The 26,097-nt window shown below is 37.5% G+C and overlaps 3 protein-coding genes across 4 annotated transcripts in view; 1 reads left to right on the plus strand and 2 right to left on the minus strand.

Moving 5' to 3' along the window:
- The window catches only part of LOC107581591 (twinkle protein, mitochondrial-like), a 6,452-nt gene extending 3,266 nt beyond the window's left edge, over positions 1-3,186 (minus strand). The window contains exons 1-2 of one of the 2 annotated variants that reach the window (XM_016267217.1): positions 2,958-3,186; positions 100-1,488 (exon numbers count right to left, since the gene is read on the minus strand). In XM_016267217.1, the coding sequence (XP_016122703.1) occupies positions 100-1,462 (1,363 nt within the window). In that variant the 5' untranslated portion in view covers positions 1,463-1,488; positions 2,958-3,186. The other variant, XM_016267218.1, reaches the window with a different exon arrangement.
- A 61-nt stretch (positions 3,187-3,247) lies between these two features.
- LOC107581592 (39S ribosomal protein L43, mitochondrial-like) lies at positions 3,248-4,726 on the plus strand. The gene is made up of 3 exons (XM_016267219.1): positions 3,248-3,504; positions 3,942-4,048; positions 4,159-4,726. The coding sequence occupies exons 1-3, from the start codon at positions 3,374-3,376 to the stop codon at positions 4,377-4,379; spliced, it is 459 nt and encodes a 152-aa protein (XP_016122705.1). The 5' UTR covers positions 3,248-3,373; the 3' UTR covers positions 4,380-4,726.
- A 537-nt stretch (positions 4,727-5,263) lies between these two features.
- Positions 5,264-25,928, minus strand: LOC107581647 (semaphorin-4G-like). Its single transcript, XM_016267269.1, has 10 exons — positions 25,842-25,928; positions 22,131-22,432; positions 12,022-12,173; positions 11,875-11,937; positions 11,329-11,427; positions 11,123-11,213; positions 10,930-11,043; positions 9,881-10,030; positions 7,286-7,429; positions 5,264-7,202 (listed from the first exon to the last, which is right to left on the minus strand). The coding sequence occupies exons 2-10, from the start codon at positions 22,258-22,260 to the stop codon at positions 6,223-6,225; spliced, it is 1,923 nt and encodes a 640-aa protein (XP_016122755.1). The 5' UTR covers positions 22,261-22,432; positions 25,842-25,928; the 3' UTR covers positions 5,264-6,222.
- Positions 25,929-26,097: the final 169 nt, after the last annotated feature.

Genomic DNA, 26,097 nt, shown 5'->3' on the forward strand with positions numbered 1-26,097 from the left:
AGCGTATGATATATATATATATATATATATATATATATATATATATATATATATATATATATATATATATATATATATATATGGCTATGCTGGCTGTACCTGTAAAAACGGTCAGTTCCCCTTTGCGATGACCTTTAAGTATACGATTAAGCTCAGGGAATCGAGACCACTGTATCCCAGCCACCTGCTCCACATTAACCAGTTCCCCATACACATCCTCCCTGAGCTGCTTGAAGGACACAATGGACTTGTGGGCAGCAGGGATTGAAGCCTTGACAATTCGTGCCAAGTTCCTGCCCTGAGCCAGTGCCTCACTGGGGCAAGGTTGAATGTCCCCTGGCCGGATAAGAGAACAGCGTTTCAGTCCAAGTTTCCTGGAGAATATTTTTGAAGCTTCCCAGGAGCGCATATCTCCCCCCAGCCACAGTGTGACTTTCTTGAATTGCTCCAGATAAGGCAGGAGGATCGGAGGCAGACAGCTTACACCCCGTGGCAAGGCAAAAGATGGAAGACCGGTAGCCTGATTCACCGCCATGCTGTCTACCTCACGTCCCGTGAGCACAACCTCACTGTCCTTCCGTCCTATCAAAGGCAGGCCGAAGAGGTTGTGGTAGCTGGAGATTTTTGGAACCGTCGCTTCGGTGTAGACCACGCGTCCATCAGCTTTCATGGCAGCAGAAAGCAATTTAACACCCCGGAGACACGAGTCACGTCCACTAAACCAGGGGAACACCAAACACTTGGTGGGCTTGAAGAACCGGACACCAAATTTCTTCAGTGTGGCGTTGGTGAGTTTACCAATCTGAAACATGGTTTTAATGAGCTGCACTTCCTCATCCAGGAGGTCGGAAAACGGCATAGAGCTGCTCCATATTCTTTGCACCTCCTTCATCTCCATCTCTCTTTCTTCTTGCTCCTCCATGCTCTCAGGAAACCCCAGCAGCACGTCAGGGCTGATGGAGGTCTGACTTTCATTCAACATCACCTCAATGCAATCCTGGAGGTCCTCCCAGCTCCCCTCCACTAAAGTCTCCTTACACAGAAACTGTCCCGTGGTTTTATCGATGAACAGTGAGTAATTCTCTTTTCCAGACCCTTCAGGTCCTGGTTGCATAAAAATACTAGGTGCATGTAAGCAGCTGTAGCCATCATGGAAATGGATATCTTTGGAACGAAGATACTGCTTGATATCAGTCACTGTGAGGTGCTGGGCAGGGAAATCAATGATTGACTTTGCATCTTTTCTTAATGTTCTGAAGAAATATAATGCAACAGCAGGTCTAAAATGGTTTTCAAAACAATACCAAGTTGGTGCTCTAAAACAACGCTGTAGGACTGGATTGAGGCAGGGCTGGTAAAATGATAGATATCTCCAGGGTGGAAGATGAGAGGGTTTACAAGGAATACAGCCCGTCCCCTGCAAGAGACAGCCTGCCCCCCTGAGAAACCTGCTCCTCCACATTTAACTGTTAATTCAGGACATCAGACCTGCAATGATCACAGAAAATTTGCACAATAACAATATGCAGTTTAAAAATGTGACTGAAACTGAACTTGTCATAAACATGGGTCATTTGTGTTATGATTTATCTTTTGAACTTTTAAAAGTCAATATACTTGAGTTGTAAGTTAAGTTCATAAAACCTACCATATCATATTTGTTTCAAATTTCTAAGGCCTCGAAACTATCAACATGATCAAAACTTTGCAGAAAACCTGGGCTGCGTTCAGCCCCGACAAAAACGGTGCAAAACGTTTTTTAAACGGAAACGGTGGTGCGTTGAACACTGTTCTGCTGACGCAAGAGTAGCAACTATGGCAGCTGAGAAGGCCATTCTTTGTGTTCTTTTTGAAGACTTTTCAGAGCCTGATGAAATCGTTATAAATACGTGTTTAATACCGATGTTAAATACATTGTGCAAGCTGTCTCTTTAATACCGCGTGGTTTACATGCTGCTGCTGATTGGGCTGACATGTTTGACACACCCACCAAACAAGAGAAAACACATCTCAAACCCTGTTGCACACCGTTTCCAGGAAACATGTCGTTCAAGCCGGAAACCGTAGCAAAACGGTGCACACTGGTTTGAGCTTGAACTTGCCCCTGTTGTTACACGCCTTCTGTTGTCTGATTGATAGTTTATACTTTTTATCAAGTAAAAGTATCATTCTAAAAATGTTCCCCTTCAGGTCATGGTACCCATGTCATGATCTTTACTGCAAAAATAAGCATAGCTTTTATATTGTTAGTAATATTTCAGGATGAACACTTGGACAGAAGCAACTTTAGTTGCTTCTTGATTATAAATAATCATTTTTTAGAAAAAGCATGTTAAAATGTATTGAATATAATAAATCTGGCTTTTGAAGAACATTTATTTGTACATCTCTGAATCATCATTGTATTTCATTGCAATATATGCTTTGACGACAACAAAATGGCAACATCTACTCAAAACCAAAGTAATTAAATTATTTACCTGTTACATTTTCTGTGATATTATGTTTAAAAAATATGATTTCAATATTTAAAAATGTAAATTACAATATATTACTATATTTATGATGGGAACATGAAAATGTAGGCTACTGCATAACAGAAATTACTTACCTATCATTAATAGCATCATCAAGCATTAATAGATTATATAATGTATAACAGGTCATTAGTAGATCAAATAGTTGCAAATGTCATTTATATATTTTCATATAAGAATGTACATGAACTACTGATGTATTATAATGCTTGCTACAGATTCATTAATGAAAGTTATTATAAAGCGTCACCAGAAAAATAACTATATTGTCTATGCATGACCCTTAACATTATTACTCAACTATAAATGTACGTGTATTTATACAATTAATGAAACTACTGAAGAGAAACTGTGGCAAAAAAAACATGTATAAGAAACAAACATACCGTAAACATTTGAAATTACATATTGTACACTTACTATTCTGTAAGAAGCGCGCCAAACTGTTATCATGTGTCTGCAAGTCCTACTGAACATGAGGTCCGCACTCCAAAATACTTCCGTGTGAAACACGAAACTCTTGTCATGACAAAGATAATTAGACTGCGTAGCCTCAAATCACAATAAGCATATCTTCATAAATAATTACGGTGCATCATTTTCAAATTTCCTGTAATGAAATCAAGGATAACTTTCTGATTGCTACAAAACTCTATTACATGCGCAGCTTTTATTTCCACCCGGACGACAATTTGTAACGTACATGACATTACACATGTCTTCTGACGGCTGTCCTCTACATCAAATCAATCAAAGTGCGTGATATTACTCGAACCAATTCTGACAGCAATCAAAGAGTGATTTGAACTGAATGTAGGATCTCTGAAGAGGTGGCCATGACTGCTCGAGGAACACCGAGTCGTTTTTTACAGAGCGTTCTTCACAATGGAGTGGGTCGCTATGTTTGTCAGCTGAAGCGAATATCTCTGATCTTCTCAAAGAAAGGCCAGGGCTCTTTAGGAGTCAGGTATGGGTTTACATCAACTGTGTCGATCATGTATAATAATAAAACACTTTACTTTAAAAACCCATAGAACATTTACTTTGTATGGAGACCCAGCAATTATTATTAGTTGTATTATGTTAGTATGCCCGATATAATGTAATGTAACATAGTAGATTATATAATAAGCAATATTTAAATTGTAAACATAAATTGTCTGGGTTATGATAGAAAATATGAGAATTTTATTTCAATGTATTATTTTTAAAACTACTGTTTTTTTAAAGAAAAAATGTAAAACCCTTTAGTTTTGCTGGAGTTTAGGATGATACTTAATACAGTTTATGTTACAAATAGTGTGGGGTAGTTTGAGTACCATGTTTCAGTGAGATCATTTGACATTATGCATTATTTGTGTTTCGTTGTAAAGCACATAATTCTAATGATATATATTCCTCCAGGGATTTCATTGAAGAAGGTGTGGTCGACTTTGCCAAGAATAACCCAGGAACTGTGGTTTACATCTCCCCTCAGTCCTGCAGAATTCCAAAAATAGTAGCTGAATATTGTAAGTCTGACCTTGTCGTTTCCTGCAGTATTTACTAAGTGTTTACAATTTGAAGTTATAAAATGTATAGAATACCTGTGCACTCACTTGTCGTTATTTGATCTATGCAGTGAATGGTAATGTGAAGGAGGAGACGGTCACCAATAAAACATCACAGGAAATTGTAGAACTTATAACCAAGCTGTCCAACCAGTCAGGACTGGACATCATCCGCATTCGTAAACCCTTCCACACAGACAGTCCTAGTATCCAGGGCCAGTGGCACCCCTTCACAAATCGACCCCCCAGCATCGATCCAGTCGGCCCACAGCAAAATAAGGACTTTGCATAGTATTTATTCTCTGACTGATGTTCTGACCTATTGGAGGAGCTCTGAACTTCTGCCACAGCACACAATCAACACAAATTCAACATGTTTTCAGCAGTTACCTGTTATTAGACTTTTAAAATGACACTTTTCGGTTTGATTATGACAGATTATTGGTGGCTTGATAAAGTTTATATAACAATGAAATTGTGCTTAAATAAGATTCATTGCTTTTCACCCATCCACTGAGAAATATAAGGTTTCCTTTGGGAAATAAAGTTTTGAACTGAAAATATGACTATGTGCTTATATCACTCACTTGTTTTGATGTTATTACCAAAACACCCCTGCACTAATAACTCCTAATATCTCAGAAAGCTACTCCTGACAGAATAAATTTGAACTTCGCCAGTAATAAGTCAAGGGATTCTAATAGTTACTATAGTACCGTTATTATACTAAACTACAACTCTTGAAAAAATGACTGTGGTGCAAGATTGTTAATTGAAATAAAACTTTTTTTTTTTCACTGAAATTAAATAAAAAAATGCTTTTACTTTTTTTTCAGGGCAACATTTCTCATTTTAGTTTTTATGTACTAAAAACAACTGAAATAAAAATAAAAAAAAAATCTTGAATACCAAATCAGCATATCAGAATGATTTCTGAAGGATCATGTGACACTGAAGACTGGGGTAATGGCTGCAGAAAATTCAGCTTTGCCATCACAGGAATAAAATACATTTTAGAAAACAGTTATTTGAAATGGTTATAGTATTTCACAATATTGCTGTTTTTGTATTTTACATCAAATAAATGCAGCCTTGGTGAGCATAAGAAGAAACTTCTTTCAAAAACATTGACCCCAAACATTTGAACTGTAGTGCGTCAGATTTGTAAAAAACTAATTTAATTAAATTACAATAATAAACTGACAGCCCTGATAGAAATACATTTATGCCTGAGGTTTAAAAGTCAATTAACCAGGTGCATTGTCATGCGTTCAAAATGCAGAAAATAAACTAAATGCAAACTCATCAAACTTCAAACGTCCTGGCATTTTGGCTTTTACTTCCGTTTGTGAGCATCTCATTTGACAGGGAAATCTTGCATCAGAGAGAGTGTTTCTTCCATTTTGAGATCTATTCACTCCTTCTGACATCCCTAACTCTGAAAATGACCACCTCTGTATCTGTATAGATGTCAATGATGCATGTGCTAACACTCGCTGCTCCTGTAATCTGACTCCAATCTAGTGTGAAACTGTGTAAAATGCCCAAATCTCAAGAACATGTGCTCTCACATTCATGAAATGTTGCCAACAGGCTCAAAACCCAAACTCTTTTTGAATTATTAATGAACTAGCAAAGAAGTTTTGAAAATGCTCTGACTATTAGTACTTTGATAATAAAATGATTGTTATTTAAATCAGGTGCAATTAGGCAAAAACAAAAAATCTGTAAACGTCTGCATTTGAGCAATAATATCACATTGATTTTGTACAAATGTGCATTTCTTTGCTGAGAAAGTCTTTGGACAGTGTTCTTAAGTCTCTTACTTCTCCTTTAAAACAAAACAATATAACCAAATTGAGTCTTGCGTGTTCTTGACTGAATATCATCTTGTGATTTTTACACTTCGAGGTCCACAGTCTAGGTGTCTTTAGCTACATTTGATGTCTATTCAATTCAAAGTAAATTCGGCCAAACTCAGAAATATTTTCAAGAATATATTTTCATGAGATGATTCTCAAAGTTCTCAAAGAGAAACCATGAAGAACTTCAAAAGACATGTTTCTTTTGGCTCTTATACAAAATGTAAGCCTCCATACCACAAGGGTGCGATATAGTAGTGATGCGAGATCGTGCTACACTGAGCTCTCATCTGGCTGGATGTCCAACTGTGTGTGTTTCCTCTTTTCTAGAATCCTGTTGAGCTCCTCGGTGAAGGAGTGGTAAAGCGGAGACATAATTTCCGTGTCCGTCTGGCTCAGGAGCACATAGCTATTCCTGTTCATCTTTCTTAGCACACTGGGCAATGTGGCCGACAGTCCGTTGGCATACTCCGATGCAGGCAGGGGCGGAGGCAGAGGAAGTGGCGGCGCAGGCGGAGGTTCCTTGCTAGGCGTGGTCTGGATGTCCGCTGGAACGATCTGTAGAAACTCTCCGTCTCTTGACATCGCTCTGCTACGCCCCTCCGTTCTGCCATTGCAGTGACTGGAGATGGTTTTAAGCTCAAAGAGCGAGCTCCTCTTTCTTTCGGCTGCCGTGGTTACAGACAGAGCTTGCTGGGAGTACTTTCTGGCATTGGGAGAGTTGCGTGCACAGAAGCTAACGTACAGGAGGACCACCATTAGAACCAGACAAAGCCCGCCAAGAACAGCCACCAGAGAGATATACATAGCCTCCATGTGCCTGTAGTTTTGGAACTCTGGTCTAGAAGGCAACAGGCCCGGTGGGGGCGACAGAAGCTGCTCGACAGGACCGCTGGAAGGACTCGGAGTTGGTGCGGTTGTGGTGGTGAAGAAACTTTCAGGTAAAGCCGTTGGGCTTCCCGAGAGATGTGATGCAGGAGGTGGAACAGGTTGGACCCGTACCACGTAGCTGCGAACGGGAACCCAGACACCGTTCTCTACTGCGTAACAGCGGTAGTGTCCACTTTGCTGGTTCTGAGTTCCAATGATGAGGAGGCCATCAGTGCCGGTGCGGTAGCCGAAGTCTACGCCGTAACCTTGCAGCTGCTGACCGTTCAGCGTCCAGTGAGGGGTGGCCAGGTTAGAACGAATCTCACACTGTAACAGAACATCATCTCCTGCCATCACTGCACGTGTCCGGTGCATGACAAAACCTGGCAAAATGTGAGACATTATTAGTCTACACTTAAAAGTCACCTGACTAGGCTGCTCAGAAATTATTCACATGCAAACACACCATCACTTGTAATATTAGTACAGCCTCTGCTTCCCATCTGGATGTCCTGGACGAGACTGTATCTACAAGACACAGAGTTGCACTTATTAATGCCATTAATCGAAGCATGCAGAACATACTGTGAATTTATTTTGGACACTGGGCCTGAAAATTAACACCAAGAGACCAATAAAAGTAAAAATTGGCTTTAGCAAGAAAATAAGTCACTTTACTCACCAGCTGGCTGGTAGCTTTATTAGGAATGTTAACATTAGATGGTTTAAATCACATTGTAAGAACAATAGCCTGACTCTCACTGATGCACATCTTCTAACAACTTTTATCTCATTGGAAAGTTTACCATCAGAGGTTTATTTAAGATACCTAAAGTTGGAAGTATTATCTGGGGAATTTCTACAAACCCACCCCATGGCTTTTGGCATAATTCACATAAACCCTTGAGAGTAGTTCACAGCCAAATGCACCAAGCACTGGTATGTAAGACTCTCCTGAATTAAACATTCAGCTTGAAATGACACAGTTGTGGGCACAAAAAGCTGTCTGCTCAGAAACAGGCTCCATCAGACTTTAGTAGTAACACGAGGACCTTCAGGCTAATTGTGGTGTCAGTTCACATTCAGTCGAGAAGAAGAAAGACCAGAACTGAGGATGGCTCAAATATAAGAGTAAAGGAAATAGATCCTTTTGTACAGTTTCTCCAATACAAAAGTTATTAGCAATGCTGTCACATGATATAAGTATCAGATATTTGTGTCACTGCAATTTCATTCTTTTTATTTCTAAAAATGCACACTGTGTATACTTGGCTGTAGAAAAAAACTTCCAATCTGTTAACTATAACTATATCTATAACTATAAGGTATGGTTTGTTACTTTGACAAGAAATATTTTCTTAATTAATATGAAATGTATTCATGATGTGTAAACACTGAAAATCAATATTTACTTTAGAGTACCCTACGTAAAATTGCTATTTGAACCTTTCTATGGAATTTTCTATGGAATCTTGAACTACTGCAAAGTTGTTTGTGCACTAAACACTGTTCGGGTGATTAGTGTTCCCCTTGGTGAGCCTGCTTAATTAAAATAATTTCTCAGCCACTGAACGCAATGCAAGTCAACAGAAGATTTTTATAGTATGTCAGAGTTGCCTACATTTAGAAGACAAATTGGACTAATTTAAAACATCTTCTAACTGTTCTTCAACATCTTCTTGAAGCTGATTGAGCTTACACCAAAACTTGTTTATTGGGGTGAGACTGGTGTTTTTTAACTTATCTATTTAAAGTGCTAACAAAAAATGTTCACAACTTATAATAATTTTATTTAGTTAGCCTAAAGACTGTGGACTAGTTACTAAAACATTTAAAATTTTCTTCAGTGTATGCATGTTACCATTCAAATGTTTGGCTTCTTTTTCTTCAAGAAATGAATGCTTTTATTCAGCAAGAATGCACTAAACTGATCAAAGTGACAGTAAAGACATTCATAATATTAGTAATGCTATTTCAAATAAATGCATTACATTCTATTCACCAAAGAATCCTGAAAAAAAGTGTATCATGGTTTCCACAAAAATATTAAGCAGCACAACAGTTTTCAAGATTGATAATAATAATAAATGTTTCTTGAACAGCAAATCAGTATATTAGAATGATTTCTGAAAGATCATGTGACACTGAAGACCACAGTAATGGCTGCTGAAAATTACATTTTAAAATATATTAAAACAGAAAACAAACAACAACAAAAAAAATCTACATTTTACAGTATTTTTGAACAAATGAATTCAGTCCTGGTGAGCATAAGAGGCTTCTTTCAAAATAATAATAAAAAATCTTACCAACCCAAACTTTTTGAACAGTAGTGTATACGCGTGGATGTGTACATGTGTGTAATCAGGCATATGTATGTGTGTGTGTGTAGTGTGGCCTACTTTGGACTGGAGCTTCTTTCCCTCCTAACTCAGTAAGTCAAGCAGTAAGGGACCTGACCTGCTTCCCAGAGCTGTGAAGTGTTAGCTGCAGAGTGAATGCAGGCATGAAATAAATGAAGATATAACGGTGAGGGGAAAATGTTGCGTGGTTTATCCGAGCACAATGAAGACACTAAATGAGATGAGAGTAATGCAGGTGGGAGAGCATGTGTGGGAGAAGGAAAGCGAACGAGAGAGATAGTTTGGGTAGTGGGGCTTTATCTGCCCGGCAACAGTGGCAAACCATAGGTCCAAACCACATGAGGTCAGGCTGGCGCCGTCATGGAGCTTGGAATAATTTGAGCTCATTTGAATTGTACTTAGGAGCGAAAATGTCTTGTTAATGTAAATTTGAACACCAGATTGATAGTTTGGGTAGTGGGGCTTTATCTGCCCGGCAACAGTGGCAAACCATAGAAACTCCAGGAATGTGTGGCGACATGAGGTCAGGCTGGCGCCATCATGGAGCTTGGAATAATTTGAGCTCAATTGAATTGTACTTAGGAGCGAAAATGTCTTGTTAATGTAAATTTGAACACCAGATATGAAAAATACAGATCAACATACAACAGTTCCTCTTCATAAGCTCAACTCAAGATATATCCTGAACTTTACCTTACACACACGGGCCACCCTGGCCACTTTGGTCTGACTGGAGTAAGCTGTTGGTTCCGTGTTTCTCTCCGTGAAGAAGAAGTAGAGTTTGTCATCATCCCCAATGGAGCTGTTGATGCTCTCTCTGAGTAATGCTGAGCCAACAAAATCTGACTCTACGAGAAAGAACATCAGCGTTGACTGCTGCCCACACCACAATGGACCACTTAAGAGCCTTACTGATCTTATTGTGTGTCTGAGAAATTTCAAAGTACATTGTTTATCGATTAAAATATAGTGACTCTTTTGGGATTTTCTGTTCCTTTTAATGTTATATCTGTGCTGTTACTTTTCTAAGCAATCAGACTATTTGATTCTTGTTTGGCAGATGAGACAGCAAGTACAAATAGAACATTAACAGAAGGACCTGAGTCTTAGCAAGTAACCATTCAGAATACCATAGCAACTAAAAAGAAACATACAAAAAAAACACTCAGAACACCTTAGCAATGCCCTAGAAGCTACCTACAATACCCGAACATTATGGTTGCATAGGCGAACACCATTTACATTCTACTTTTTCAAAAACCCCAATGGAGCTGTTGATGCTCTCTCTGAGTAATGCTGAGCCAACAAAATCTGACTCTACGAGAAAGAACATCAGTGTTGACTGCTGCCCACACCACAATGAACCACTTATGAGCCTTACTGATCTTATTGTGTGTCTGAGAAATTCCAAAGTACATTGTTTATCGATTAAAATATAGTGACTCTTTTGGGATCTTCTGTTCCTTTTAATGTTATATCTGTGCTATTACTTTTCTAAACAATCAGACTATTTGACTCTTGTTTGGCAGATGAGACAGCAAGTACAAATAGAACATTAACAGAAGGACCTGAGTCTTAGCAAGTAACCACTCAGAATACCATAGCAACTAAAAAGAAACATACAAAAAAACACTCAGAACACCTTAGCAATGCCCTAGAAACTACCTATAATATTATAATATAAATTATGGTTGCATAGGTGAACACCATTTACATTCTACTTTTTCAAAAAAAATGGTCAACTAACCCAACAGCCATCTTGTTGGGGAATCATCTGTCCGCAAGTTGGGGAAGGGAAAGTTGCGTCGTATATCAGGGATGTTGTGAAACTCATACTGGGAGGCAGAGTACATCTCACCATCTGTAACAGCAAATCTTATAGGTCACACTAGAAGAAACATGCAAGTTATGAAATAAGGTTATGAATCTAAATCATTTACCTATTATAAATCCAGTGTAGCCCTTTGTAGGGTCATAAGGACATTTCTCCTTTCCCTCCTCAAAACGCACAAAGGTAAAGCGTGCCACATCCTGACCAAAGCAGGGAGATTTATAAGCACCTTGCTCTATCTTATAGTAATAAAGCATTCATGATTGCAATTCCTTTGCAATATGAGGTACAGTAAAGAGAGAGTAAACGTCTCACTATGTAAGCACAGCGTGGTCTGAAGGCATGTGTCCCGCAGGTGTACAGGTGAGTGTCATTGTATCTGTCCAGGAACCGCACATGATTGTAGCATTCAGTCTGTGATGAAACAAGCAAGAAATTATTCTAGAACACTTACATTTTCAACAAAAAAAAGATACATTATGCAGTACCATATGCAGACTTTAGGGGGTGCTGTGGAGAAAACTGCCAATAGTCGAAAATGTTTTATTATTGTTTGAGAGTGGAAATCAGGGTTTTTATCGTTAACTAAAGCCATTTAAAAAATTGTTACTTGAAATAAAATGAATGTTAACTGAAGAAACTTCCTGTACGGTTATCTATACATCACAAAAAAGTACATATTTTCATGCTATATAGCACTTCAGATGTGGTTTTCCATTTATCCATTTGAAAGAAGCGTTTATCCAAAGCAACTTAAAGTGAATTCAGGCTATACATTTTACCAGAACTTATCAATCAATCACATGACACTGAGTTGAGCTGTGGGATTTAGGGAAGGATACACATCAAGAATGGCAATACCTGATTGTTCTTTCCTTTGCTCAGGCACTGCCTCTTCTGGTCAGAAGATGCTGCCCATTCCAGCTGTTATATAGATATGGACAACTATGATCAGCCCAACTGCTTTAGGTAGAGAAATTAAGTATATTGAACAAAGGCAGAACTTACAGATAGAGAGATATCGGTGTCAGAGATGTTAGTGGTGTCCAGTTTGTAAATGGCTTCTCTGGCCCCAACATACAACAACCCTGGTCCATCCTCCAGTAACAGAGAGCTATAGTTCACTGCAGCTCCATGGAAATGATTACAACCCAGCAGCCCTGCGAACAGCGAGAGAAACCCAGTTAAAAAAAACAGGGACAAACATGACCAAATCATGTCGACAACATAGAGATCCACTCATAGCTCAACACTGTTTGGTCTATTATTGGAAATATTTGAACTGAGATGAACAGATGGAGAACTGAATCCTTATCAGCAACCTTTGAATAAACTAAATGGCAACAAAGAAAACATGACCATGAAAACATAATAATAAAGCAAAGCTTCATTCAGCAGCATGAGAAGGTATGGCATGAATTGCATTAATGTGACATAGTTTCACCACAAACTAAGATCTAACTTCACTGTAAAAAAGAAATGCTGGTATAATAAAAAGAGGGGAAAAAAAGAGTGAGGGAAAGCAAAAAGGTACTGGATTTAACACTTCCTGTTTTTATGTACAATGATAAAATGTCTCTCTGAAATATTGACATTTTTGGGTGGTCTGCTTCCTCAAATTAAGGGCATAAAGTAAACCCAGGCACATTCTGAAGGGTAAAGGACTTGCCCATCTACAACACTGCATGCTGAGATTTCCTGCCCCATACTGAGAGACGGGTGGGCTATGCTGATGAGACTTGGCAGTATTAGGCCACATATCAACCATGGTACCCCTCAAATGCCCTTCCCCTAACTCGCAAAACACCCTTCCCCCCAAACACGGTGCTAAAGTCTACATCAGCAACAACATACAGTAAATCCAGCATGCAAGCTTGGAACACAAAAGATTTGGAATCAGAATTTAAAAGTGATTTGTGCCCTATCATATTTTTCATCCTCTTTTTTGAGCAAAATAAAAAACCGTGTGTTTTAAAGACTGAACATAGTGTACTAAAATACTCTCAGAGAGAGAAACAAACAGTGTGGCCATTGTTTTCCAATTACAGAATGAATAACACTAATCAGTCGGCTCCTTTTGGTGAATCAAAAGCATACAGACAGTCCATTTCAAGTAAAGTCTGTTCACGGAATTGCATTAATGTGACATAGTTTCACCACAAACTAAGATCTAACTTCACTGTAAAAAAGAAATGCTGGTATAATAAAAAGAGGGGGAAAAAAGAGTGAGGGAAAGCAAAAAGGTACTGGATTTAACACTTCCTGTTTTTATGTACAATGATAAAATGTCTCTCTGAAATATTGACATTTTTGGGTGGTCTGCTTCCTCAAATTAAGGGCATAAAGTAACCCCAGGCACATTCTGAAGGGTAAAGGACTTGCCCATCTACAACACTGCATGCTGAGATTTCCTGCCCCATACTGAGAGACGGGTGGGCTATGCTGATGAGACTTGGCAGTATTAGGCCACATATCAACCATGGTACCCCTCAAATGCCCTTCCCCTAACTCGCAAAACACCCTTCCCCCCAAACACGGTGCTAAAGTCTACATCAGCAACAACATACAGTAAATCCAGCATGCAAGCTTGGAACACAAAAGATTTGGAATCAGAATTTAAAAGTGATTTGTGCCCTATCATATTTTTCATCCTCTTTTTGAGCAAAATAAAAAACCGTGTGTTTTAAAGACTGAACATAGTGTACTAAAATACTCTCAGAGAGAGAAACAAACAGTGTGGCCATTGTTTTCCAATTACAGAATGAATAACACTAATCAGTCGGCTCCTTTTGGTGAATCAAAAGCATACAGACAGTCAATTTCAAGTAAAGTCTGTTCACTTATTGGCCATATTTACAGCACCTCTGAACGCCTTCTACTTGAGCCTTCTACTACAAAGTCTGACATAAACTGTCCCTTAAATGTTGTTTCTTATGCTCAAATAGCATTAAAAAAGCTTATATTTCAGTTTGGTCAATTGAATGTGCTTGTGCAGCCATAAGCACATCTCAAGACACTGACTGTTTCTATGACAACCAAAACCTCTAACTGCAGCTGCAGTAATACCATGACTATCAACTGCTGATTGGCTCTTTTTTTTGTAAGGCGGTACTTTTTCCACCATACTGTGCGTTGCACTTTCTTCAATTCATAATAGCACGAGTGCACCGTGTCTGTATTGCATATCTAAAGTCTTTGATTCAGAGCAACCAGTGTTTTCCTATTCCCAAACGAATGCCTCTTATAAGCCGGTTCTTTTTAGTGAACCAAAAGCATAGAGCACAACCAGTGTAGTCTAATTCCAAAACGAATGACTCTTACGAGCTGGTTCTTTTTAGTGAACCAAAAGCCTACAGAGAAACCAGTGTAGTAGTCTGATATCTGAACGAATGACTTTTGTGAGCTGGTTCTTTTTAGTGAATCAAAAGCTTACAGTGCAACCAATGACTCAGGCCTTTTTTTTTAATGAATCTAAAGGCATACATATTACCAATGTAATCCGATTTCCAAACAAATGAATTTTGTTAGATGGATATTTTTTTGGTGAATCAAAAGCATACAAGTGCTGTCTGCTTCCTTAACGAATTATTATAATGAGCTGGTTCTTTTTAGAGAATCAAATACATACAGCTTACAGATTACTGAGATTTAATTCAGAGTAGTTACAGACTGGTTATTTATATGACATTGCATAAAGATACACATTATGAGCTCTGCCTCTGACAGTAATATTTTACAAATATTAACACTAGACAAGCAGTGCTGGTAACAACACTAGTGTTGTTTGAGCTAGCGTGAAAATGAGTGACAGTATAAACCAAAAAATTCAAGGCCATGAGGATCTAAACTGTCAATCAAAGAAAGGTCACAACAGACCTACGGGTTGCTGTGCGCGTGGGAGGGCCAAGGGCTAAAATTACTCATAACAGGAAAAAATATTAAGTTATGCAAACACGATTCAAGACCTCAGGCTTGAATCAAAAGCTTACAGTGCAACCAATGACTCAGGCCTTTTTTTTAATGAATCTAAAGGCATACATATTACCAATGTAATCCGATTTCCAAACAAATGAATTTTGTTAGATGGATATTTTTTTGGTGAATCAAAAGCATACAAGTGCTCTCTGCTTCCTTAACGAATTATTATAATGAGCTGGTTCTTTTTAGAGAATCAAATACATACAGCTTACAGATTACTGAGATTTAATTCAGAGTAGTTACAGACTGGTTATTTATATGACATTGCATAAAGATACACATTATGAGCTCTGCCTCTGACAGTAATATTTTACAAATATTAACACTAGACAAGCAGTGCTGGTCTAGTGTTGTTTGAGCTAGCGTGAAAATGAGTGACAGTATAAACCAAAAAATTCAAGGCCATGAGGATCTAAACTGTCAATCAAAGAAAGGTCGCAACAGACCTACGGGTTGCTGTGCGCGTGGGAGGGCCAAGGGCTAAAATTACTCATAACAGGAAAAAATATTAAGTTATGCAAACACGATTCAAGACCTCAGGCAAAGTGACGACATTCTGTGTGTGTTGTTAATCCTTGTGTCTCATTGTGTAGATAGAGAAAGATAGTGACTGTAACACACACAGTGATGAGTGCAGAGCTGATGATAAACTGAGAGATCACACAAAAGCCTTTGAGCCCAAAGCTCATTGTGTGTCCTTGAACCATGTACGCACACAGCCACTCATACACACACATCCACATCCATACCACTATTACTTTTTATAATCACATATCAGGATTTAAGAAAAGGGAAAATGCAGACAAGAGCAGAAATTTGGATGTACATTGCTGGAAATTATAAGAGAGCCCTATGTAATAAACATCTGATATGTTTGTCTTTGGACTACTTGATTTTAATTAGTCAATCATGGCACTGAGTGGTCAAATATTTTCATATAATGACTGCTAAACTGTATATTTGGCCACCGTCTATGGCAGCATGCCGCTGCTGCTTTATATTGTCTCTTTTGTGGTCTCACTTTTTTCATATCAATGCAAGTTAAAATATCTCATTAGCACCATCTTGAGACTCAAAATGACTAGCTACCAATTACTAAAAATGGCCTCTTATTAATTTTTTTAAAATATGGTGACTATAAAACTGTTAAAAAAAGGTTTCCAGCAACATTTAAAAGAATATTGGGGATGCAGTCTTTGTCACATTACCAATAGATAGTAAGAAAATTAAAACTTTTTTTTTTACTTTAACCAGCAAATAATTTTTCTGAAACATTCTTTGAATTCAATTAATTTCAATTCAATTCAGTTCAAATGTATTTGTATAGCGCTTTTCACAATACACATTTTCAAAGCAGCTTTACAGAAAATGCATGTGTCTACATTATAATTTAGAGTGATCTGTTATCAATATTGCATTTTATGTATACTAATTTCATCCTTTTTTATCATTATAAATATTATATTAATTATTGTATGGATGCCATGACAGTTATAGAATACTACTGCTCCCTGTTGCATGCTTTCACTGAAAATGTTCATATGCAGATTAAAATGTTATGGTTTTTAATAATGCTGTCATTATTTTGTGTTAGGAAATTTATTTATTATGATTTTTTTTAAACTGTAAATGTATATGGAAATCTTCAATATAGAATACATTTATGTTATTTATTTTAGGCTATTCGCATTTATTTCTGTTTAAAATTAGGGGACCAGCAAGAGGGTTCCTACGTTGCACTCATAAATAAAGGTTCTTTACTGGCATATATGGGTCCATGAAGAACATTTGACATCCATGGAACCTTTCCATTGCACAAAAGTTTCTTTACATAGATAATTAAACTTTTCTTCACACTAAAAAATTCCTCTTTTAAGAACTGATCACAGAACATGTTTCTTCTATGGAATTGCTGCAAAAAATAAACAAACGTATTTTTTAAGAGTGTAGGCTTAAAGGGGTCATATGATGTTGCTAAAAAGAACATTATTTTGTGTATTTGGTGTAATGAAATGTGTTAGGTTCAAAACACATTATTTTCCACATAATGCACATTATTGTTTCTCCTCTATGCCCCACCTTTCTGAAACGCGTTGATTTTTACAAAGCTCATCAGTCTGAAAAGCGAGGTGTGCTCTGATTGGCCAGCTATCTAGTGCGTTGTGATTGGCCGAATACCTCAAGCGTGTGACAGAAATGTTATGCCCCTTACCATACTTTGATGCCGTGTCCCGGAGCGACGAGACAAAAACATTAAAACCCATTATAATCGAGGCATTTGTTGCATCCAGTGGGGACATAATTACGGATTATAATGACTTATACTGTCTTTTTACGCGTTGCATTGCATCGTGCTGCGTAAACATAAAATCATGTCTGCATTTGTGATCGGAGAAATGACAAACAACAAGCGCTACTCTACACTGCTCAAAACTCGCATTTGAATCATCGGTGGCCAATTCTTTAAATATGAAAACATACTTACAGACTGTGAGTCAGAACAGCCGGCATTGTAGTATCCCAGGATCAGGAAACAGTCCTCCATAAAATGTGCTGCACACATCTGAATATTTGGGTTGAACTGTTCAGGAACAGTGTTGTAAATACAACTTAACCACTGATTTCTAGTCGTGTCCTCTTTCAAACAAAAGTATTTTCGCTTTTGCAACAAAACACACAACGTCTTCACAACATGGTGGCAGCAACAATAAAGTTACACCTTCTTTCTTTGTGTGAACATTTGGGCGGTGTTATGCAAATCTTCCCACATCATGACGTAGACATGTGGGGGCGTGTTTAAATTAGGCGTTTTAGGAGGGCGTGGACCAGCCTTAACTTTTATAAAGAATATCTCTTTGGGTTTGAGACTTTAGTCTTTGCAACTTTAGGGATCTTTTCTGTTCACGAAAAGCTTGTAACACTCCAAAGAAAAAGGAACACTTGAAATCGCATCATATGACCCCTTTAAACAAACAAAATTACACTAGACATGCACACTGTGTCAATGTCTGAAATCAATTTTCATCTAATTATTTGCAGCACTCCATGATCCCAATTTTTAAGAACCACTTTCTTTCGGAACTGCTGTTATTTATAACATAACGGCAAACAAGGGTCTCACTGCTAGTGCACAAACTGCCCTACCGCACCAGCTTATAAACATAGACTGACTCTGTGCATCACTGAGGGAACAAGTCCATGAGCAGAGTCAACACAGCGCCCAAGGCCTCCTGTTGTGTTCTAGCAGTGTGTGGTTTGTTTACTGTTCCCTAGAATGAACACTGGAACCAAGTTTCAACCACACAACCTTCGTGCCAAGCTGGTAATATACAAATTGCGCATACAGATTGTCTGTATGAACTGTGTTATTTCAGTTTTTCTTTTTTAATAAATCTGCATAAATGTCAACAATTCTGTGTTTTTCTGTCAATATGGGGTGCTGTGTGTACATTAATGAGGAAAAAAAATTAACTTAAATGATTTTAGCAAATGGCTGCAATATAACAAAGAGTGAAAAATTTAAGGGGGTCTGAATACTTTCCGTACCCACTGTATATATATATATATATATATATATATTGGTAATTCTTTGTGATACGTTCATACGTTTTTGAAAGAAATTAATACTTTTATTCTGCAACAGTGCATTAAATTGATTAAAACTGACAGTAAAGAAACTTATGTTACTAAATATTTCTATTTAAAAAATGCTGTTATATTAATATAATATTAAATGTAGTGACATTGATGTTAAAATAGTATATGTGTGTGTGTATACAGTATATATGTAGACAGTAAGATTTTTTGAAAATATTATTGCAAAAAAAATTACTTTTCTATTTTAACAGTAATATAACAACATTTATTTGAAATAAATAAATTAATAAATAATTTAATTAATTAATAAAATTACTGTATAACATCTCAAGGTCTTAGATATTCAATAGACAAACATTACACAGACAGACACAGAAAGTCAAGAGATACATGTAGACGTCTCTTAAGACCCCAGATGCACTTTTCTCCTCACCCTGCTAACCCAGACGAATTACACATGTATACATATTTCATTTCAACATTACTTCAGGTCTGCTAAGCACTACGAAAACCAGACAGCGATGAACCCAACGATCTGCAGATAAAAGAAAACACTCCATGTACTCAAACCCACTGCAGCAAACCATTAAAGAAAGATAGCACCTTTTGTTACACCCACAAAATGATCTCTTCTTGAATTCAACATTTTAACACTCTCCCCGATAAGACATATTGTAAGACACAAGCTTGATTTAGCAGAGATTCAACGCTCTTACATGCATGTCTGTACACTCTCCCTGTATGCTCTAGCCCTCCCTCTCATCCCAAGAGAGCCAAAATATAGGTCAAGGACTTGAGTCAACCAGGGCAAGGAGAAAAATACAATAATGAAGACAAAATTACATGAACAAGATCTGCAGTGTCTGAGCACAAATTATCAGCACGAATGGATTGTATGAGCCATTATGCAGCAGCAAACTTTAGCAACACTTAAAGGGGTCATATGATGTTGCTAAAAAGAACATTATTTGGTGTATTTGGTGTAATGAAATGTGTTAAGGTTTGGTTTAAGGTTAAAAAAACACATTATTTTCCACATACTGTACATTATTGTTTCTCCTCTATGCCCCGCCTTTCTGAAACACGTCGATTTTTACAAAGCTCATCATTCTGAAAAGCGAAGTGTGCTCTGATTGGCCAGCTATCCAGTGTGTTTTGATTGGCCGAATACCTCAAGTGTGTGACGGAAATGTTACGCCCCTACGATACTGTGATGGAGCGACTAGACAAAAACATTAAAAAAACCATTATAAACGAGGCATTTGTTGCATCCAGTGGGGACATATTTATGGATTATAATGACTTATACTGTCTTTTTACGCGTTGCATTGCATCGCGCCGCATAAACATAAAATCATGTCTGCATTTGTGATCGGAGAAATTACAAACAACTAGCGCTACTCTACACTGCTCAAAACTCGCATTTGAATCATCAGTGGCAAATTCTTTAAATATGAAAACGTACTTGCAGACTGTGAGTCAGAACAGCCGGCATTGTAGTATCCCAGGATCAGGAAACAGTCCTCCATAAAATGCGCTGCACACATCTGAATATTTGGGTTGAACTGTTCTGGAACAGTGTTGTAAATACAACTTAACCACTGATTTCTAGTCGTGTCCTCTTTTGGAAGGCCAAACTAAACTATTTTTGCTTTCATAACGAAACACACAGCGTCACACACGGCGGGATAGAGTGAGAGGAGTATCGTCCTCTTTTGGAAGGCCAAACAAAGAAGTTTTGCTTTCACAACGAAACACAGCGCCTTCACGACATGGCGGCAGTGGCGGCAACAACAATACTACAGCGAGAATAAAAGTTACACCTTCTTTCTTTGCGTGAACATTTGGGCAGTGTTATGCAAATCTTCCCACACAGTGACGTAGACATGTGGGGGCGTGTTAGAATGAGGTGTTTTAGGAGGGCGTAGACAAGTCTTAACTTTTATAAAGAATATCTCTTTGGATTTGAGACTTTAGTATTTGCAACTTTAGGGATCTTATCTATGCATGAACAGCTTGTAACACTCCAAAGAGAAAGGAAAATTTGAAATTGCATCATATGACCCCTTTAAGTTTAAGCACTTGAGTGGGTAAAGATGCACGAAAGATGTCATAACATTCTCAATCATTTTACAAGTATGTCAATTATCTTACATGCAATGAAGTAAAAAGGTGATGTATATCATTTTTATGATGTTAAAATGCTTTCGTATCTCATATTCTCGTCGTTCATTGGCTGATTCCACTTAAAAATGTGAACACTGGCTCTATGGGGCTATCAAAACATAGCTCTATTTGTTTGAGCATCCTGACCAGCCAGAAACAGCACAATTGGCTTAAACAATGGTGTGAGTCTGTGGTGATAAATACACATTTATTTTCATCAGTGCAGTCAGAGGGCAAATCTACTCTAAGAGAACATTGAGCTATAGAAAAAGCTTGGGCTTTATTCCAATTGCAGGCATTATTCATCAATAACAGCTATTAACGTTAAACTACAATTACTGGGAACCCATCTGTTGTACAAAGCATAAAGACAACAAGCTTTGACAGATTTAGGAGCATCAGTGAGGCCTAGTGCTGATGAAGCCTGGATCACAATTGGTTTATGAAACGACTTTGTTCAGGCCTCTTTAAGTTTTTCACACAAACCATTTTATTAGTTACTGACTTCTTTGCACATCATACAACTTTGGTATGTAGTGGCCACCATATCTCCAGGATAGTTCAAAACTGTGATTTTTTTGATGAAAGGAGAGCATTTATATGAAATAGAATGCTTTTGTAACATTGTAAATGTCTACTGTCACTTTTGATCAATTTAATGCATCCTTGCTGAATAAAAATATTAATTTCTTTCCAAAAAAAAGAAACACTACACGATACACTATCATGGACATGTTTCAAATCCATCACACACTGAGAGCCCATGTGTTAGTCCAGGCTAAACTCACAGGAGTGAGTGTGGCCTAACCTCACTTTATATTCTCATGGCATCTGCTGTGAGAATCTCATGAACTGGGCCAGGACAAGTGAGAAGGGCTGTTTAATAATATCCAGAGAACTGCCATAGCCTCCAGCACTGCAGGCAAAACAGTGTCAAACACATTCAGCACAGCCCATGAATGAAGCAAGACACACCTGATACTTTTATTGACTATGGAAACTAAGTAAATGCCAAAGTAAATGCTCTCATGATGTGTAATTTGAGGTATAATATTTAAACAAATCTTATTTAATAAGAAAATCAGACTTAATAAGAATCTCAAAAACATCAAGCTTTAAGTTTAAAATCTTAAGTTTAAGTCTTTCAAAAGTATTAATTCAATCAAGACGAACATTCAACATCCATTCATATTAATTTCTTTGCATATCAATTAATTTAAATTCTACTTCCTTACATTAAGATCTGAATTCTGCATCCTCTTTGTTACCTTAATTCAAATTCAGTTCAAATTCAGGAATCGAATTTAACTTCAAAAGGCATTCACAATTCAGTTCTGACTAGCACACAACACTGAATTACATGTAAAGAGCCTTACCATTAACATGTACAGTTGTCCTGGGGGTGACATCCATATCAAGAACCGGTCCAAATGGAAAACCCCAAATGACAGGTATTAGGTATCCAAACACCATCAGCATGAAGTTGGGCTGTTTGGTCTGCCGCATGATCAACAATATGTACTGAGGTTCTGCTAAGATCCAGGCAGGTTCCTCCAGCAGTACTTTGCTGACGATAATGTTGTTGTGTAATGGATGCTGATTCACTAGAACAAGCTCCCACTTCCAGTAGTGCAGTCATGGGCTGCTAACTCATCCTTGCTCTGTCAAAGGTTTCCCGCTGCATTGGCAAGAAAACATGAGTAAGTCTCTTCCTTCCCAAGACACATATCGAGAGCAGATGGTTTGATGAGAAAACACGTCAAACACAAATGCATTCACTAAACATCTCATAGTGCAATGCACGTCTACTGTATCAAATGCTATTATCAAACAAACCACATCGCATGAAAATGTGCAAAACAATTAACATTCCTGTAGCTGCCTGGTACATCATGGTGCTTGTTTCTCAGGAAACAGACAAACTGATAAAATACTTACAAAGTTGGATAAAAGTGCACCAAATGCATCAATTCCATGATGTTTCCTCAAAGCAACAAACCCATTTTCTACACTTTCCAAGCACATGATGCATATAAGATGGTAATAAATAGTTAATATTGAAGGGACGCCTTTGAATAAAACAATACAAAGATTTTACTTGGTCACGCTGAAGTACAGTCAGTCATTTTAAATCAATTGTTCGCCCCCAAAAAATGAAAAATTAATGAAAATCCACTCACCTGCTGGCCATCCAAGATGTAGATGAGTTTGGTTTTTCATCGGAACAGATTTGGAGAAATGTATCATTACATCACTTGCTCACCAATGGATCCTCTGCAGTGGATGGGTGCCGTCAGAATGAGAGTTTAAACAGGTGATGATGACAATAATCCACAAGTAATTAAGTAATCCACAAACTGCAGTTCCCAGTCAATTAATGAGTCTTCTATCCATATTATTGCTTTCTCTATGTAAAAAATAGTCTCATCTGAATCAGGAGAGAAATATACACATATCATGCACCATTTACAAGCGAAAACTGTCCAAAACAGTTGGGTGGATTTTGATGTGAGAGGACAACAGGGGAAGGACTTTTTCACTTCTAATGTTATTATGGATTATGGATTCTCTATCTATGTTTTAGCTAGACGCGATGGTTTAAAGTTAAAACTTAATGATGGATTTGTTTGTTACAAACACACAACTTTTTTACTTCACAAGATGTTAACTGATGGACTGGAGTCATGCGAATTACCTGTGAATCACTGTGATGTTTTTATTCGCTGTTTAAAAAAAATGTATAGCCTGAATGCACTGTAAATCGCTTTGGATAAAAGCGTCTGCTAAATGCAAATAAATGTTTGAACTCTCATTCTGACGGCAGAGGATGCATTGTTGAGCAAGTGATGTAATGCTAAATTTCTCCAAATCTATTCTGACGAAGAAACAAACTCATCTACATCTTGGACAGTGCAAGAGTGAGTACATTTTCAGCAAATTTTCATCTTTTTTTGGCATGATGCACAATTGTGGAGGATGCACAATTTTTGGCTCTGGAGAACTGCCTCAAAAGCAGATTTTGTAGCTTAGTTTTGATTCACTTTATAGTGAGTAAACTTTATTTCAAAACACTTAGCGTCACAGAAATTTGTTGTATATTATGAGGTATCGCTTAAATGTGTTTGTTGTCTAAACACCATTTTGTGATGGTGAAATGGATATGGATGCAGTGGATATAGATACAATAGATGCAGCCACTATATACCATATTGAAGTGAATATAAATGGCTTTGCTTTGCTCCCATTTCTTACTGGAAAGCTGCTGGGTTAATGCATATCACTCCATCTATTCAGACATATACTGTACCATAAACACATAAGCATTAACACTTCTCCTGTTACAATAAGTACCCTGCTCGGGGTAGTATGGACAAGAGACATGTTAACCTGATCACATCACATGCTGGAAAAGTACATTTGCCAGCCTGCATATAATACACTAAATACTGTACTTAGTACATACAGAAGCATTAAGCATAGAGATCCACCCAAATGTGGGATTTTATGGCATATCTCACTAATTCTGCATCTGCACTTAATCTAGTTTAGCTGCACTGAAAGAGTCATGAGAGATTTTAAAGTAATGAGAATTTTCAAGTCTAATTTCCAATACTGATTACTGCATCCTGAAATGCTACTTATAATTATGCATGTCAAAATAGTTCATGCATCCATTCCATCAGACATTATAACCAGTTCCCCTACAATAACTTGTACTCGTACAATAACAGTTCTCGTTCAGGTTGAGATGTAAAAGAAATAATATGTTTTTTATTTGATGTAATGGAAAGAATGAACCATTCAAGACTTCTGAGTGCATTAGAGACCAGATTAATAGCCGAAGGTACACTCTTAAAAATAAAGGTGCTTCAAACGGTTCTTCAAGCGATGCCATAGAAGAACCATTTTTGGTTCCACAAAGAACCATTCAGTCAAAGGTTCTTTAAAGAACCATCTCTTTCTTACCTTTTTGTAATCTGAAGAACCTTTTTTCGCCACAAAGAACCTTTTGTGAAACAGAAAGGTTCTTCGGATGTTGAAGGTTCTTTATGGAACCATTTAGACAAAAAGGTTCTTCTATGGCATCATGAAGCACCTTTATTTTTAAGAGTGTACTGTTACTTTGATACCATTAATGAGCACATTATCTGTTTTACTTGGATTAATTAAATCAAATAACAATGGCATTGTTTCTGAAGATGCCCCCCCCCCCCTCAATTTAAAATAATTTATTTTATAAATTATTCTAGGCTGATTTTCTGTCTGAATTTCTAAATGCGTCTTTTAGTCACAGAAGTAAACGTTACCCGCTCCATCTGCCATTCTCTGTCATTGTGATGCAATTTTACTTGTATAGAAAAGATATCAAAAATAATAATTTAATCCAGCACAGGAAATAAACCCGAGGACATGAACAGTGTTAATCCAAGCTCTGGTCCAACTAAATACCGCACAGATAAAATGCATGCTAGTAATTTACTAAGTTTAAATTGTATTAATAATTAATATTAATTTAGCAGGGTTGTATTAATTAAGTTTTACATTTATAAGTAGACTTGCAGAAATGCTACAATGAACCAAATTTTTAATATTACATATGCATTTTTCAACCCCTGATCAACTTCCAGAAAAAAAGAAGCTCTAACACACTGACATCTCTGATAAATCACTCAGAACCGTTCACTTCATAAAAATCAGGTCTCATAGCATCAGATTTACAAAGCATACACTTGCAAAACAAATATACTGGTTAGATAGATAGATAGATAGATAGATAGATAGATAGATAGATAGATAGATAGATAGATAGATAGATAGATAGATAGATAGATAGATTATAAAAAGTGTTTTAGTTTGTGCCTGCGTGTGGTCTACATCAGATTGCACACCACTGCGGTATTTTTAAAGGAGACTTCTGGCACTCATTCCCAGTCACCTTCACCTGCGTGTAGAGAGCCCAGCAGGCTCCGTTTATATTACAATAGATTATGCGCAAAGATACCTACTTATAGCCTAACTACACAGATGTGATAAAAAAGCACATGCAAAATGTCAAAGATATATCATAAACTCTGTAGTTACATTACCTGACTGTTTCAGAAAAAATATAAGCATCAGTCACCCTGTGTTTCCATATGATCCCCTGTTATGCAGCTAATGATGCCTCTGCTCCAGAGATCTGACTGTGTACTGCGCTGCATGCTGCACGCTCCTCAGAGCAGTCTCAGGTGAAGCCAAGCCACGCCTCTCTGGGTAATATTCATGAGCGACCACGCCTCCTCTACTATCTGTCCCAATGTCACTTCTCTAAAGCATTGGTTTACAGCATTTTAGTTTTATTAA

Source organism: Sinocyclocheilus grahami, unplaced genomic scaffold (assembly GCF_001515645.1).
Source record: "Sinocyclocheilus grahami isolate Dianchi unplaced genomic scaffold, SAMN03320097.WGS_v1.1 scaffold36.1, whole genome shotgun sequence".
In the NCBI taxonomy this organism is placed as follows: Eukaryota; Metazoa; Chordata; class Actinopteri; order Cypriniformes; family Cyprinidae; genus Sinocyclocheilus; species Sinocyclocheilus grahami.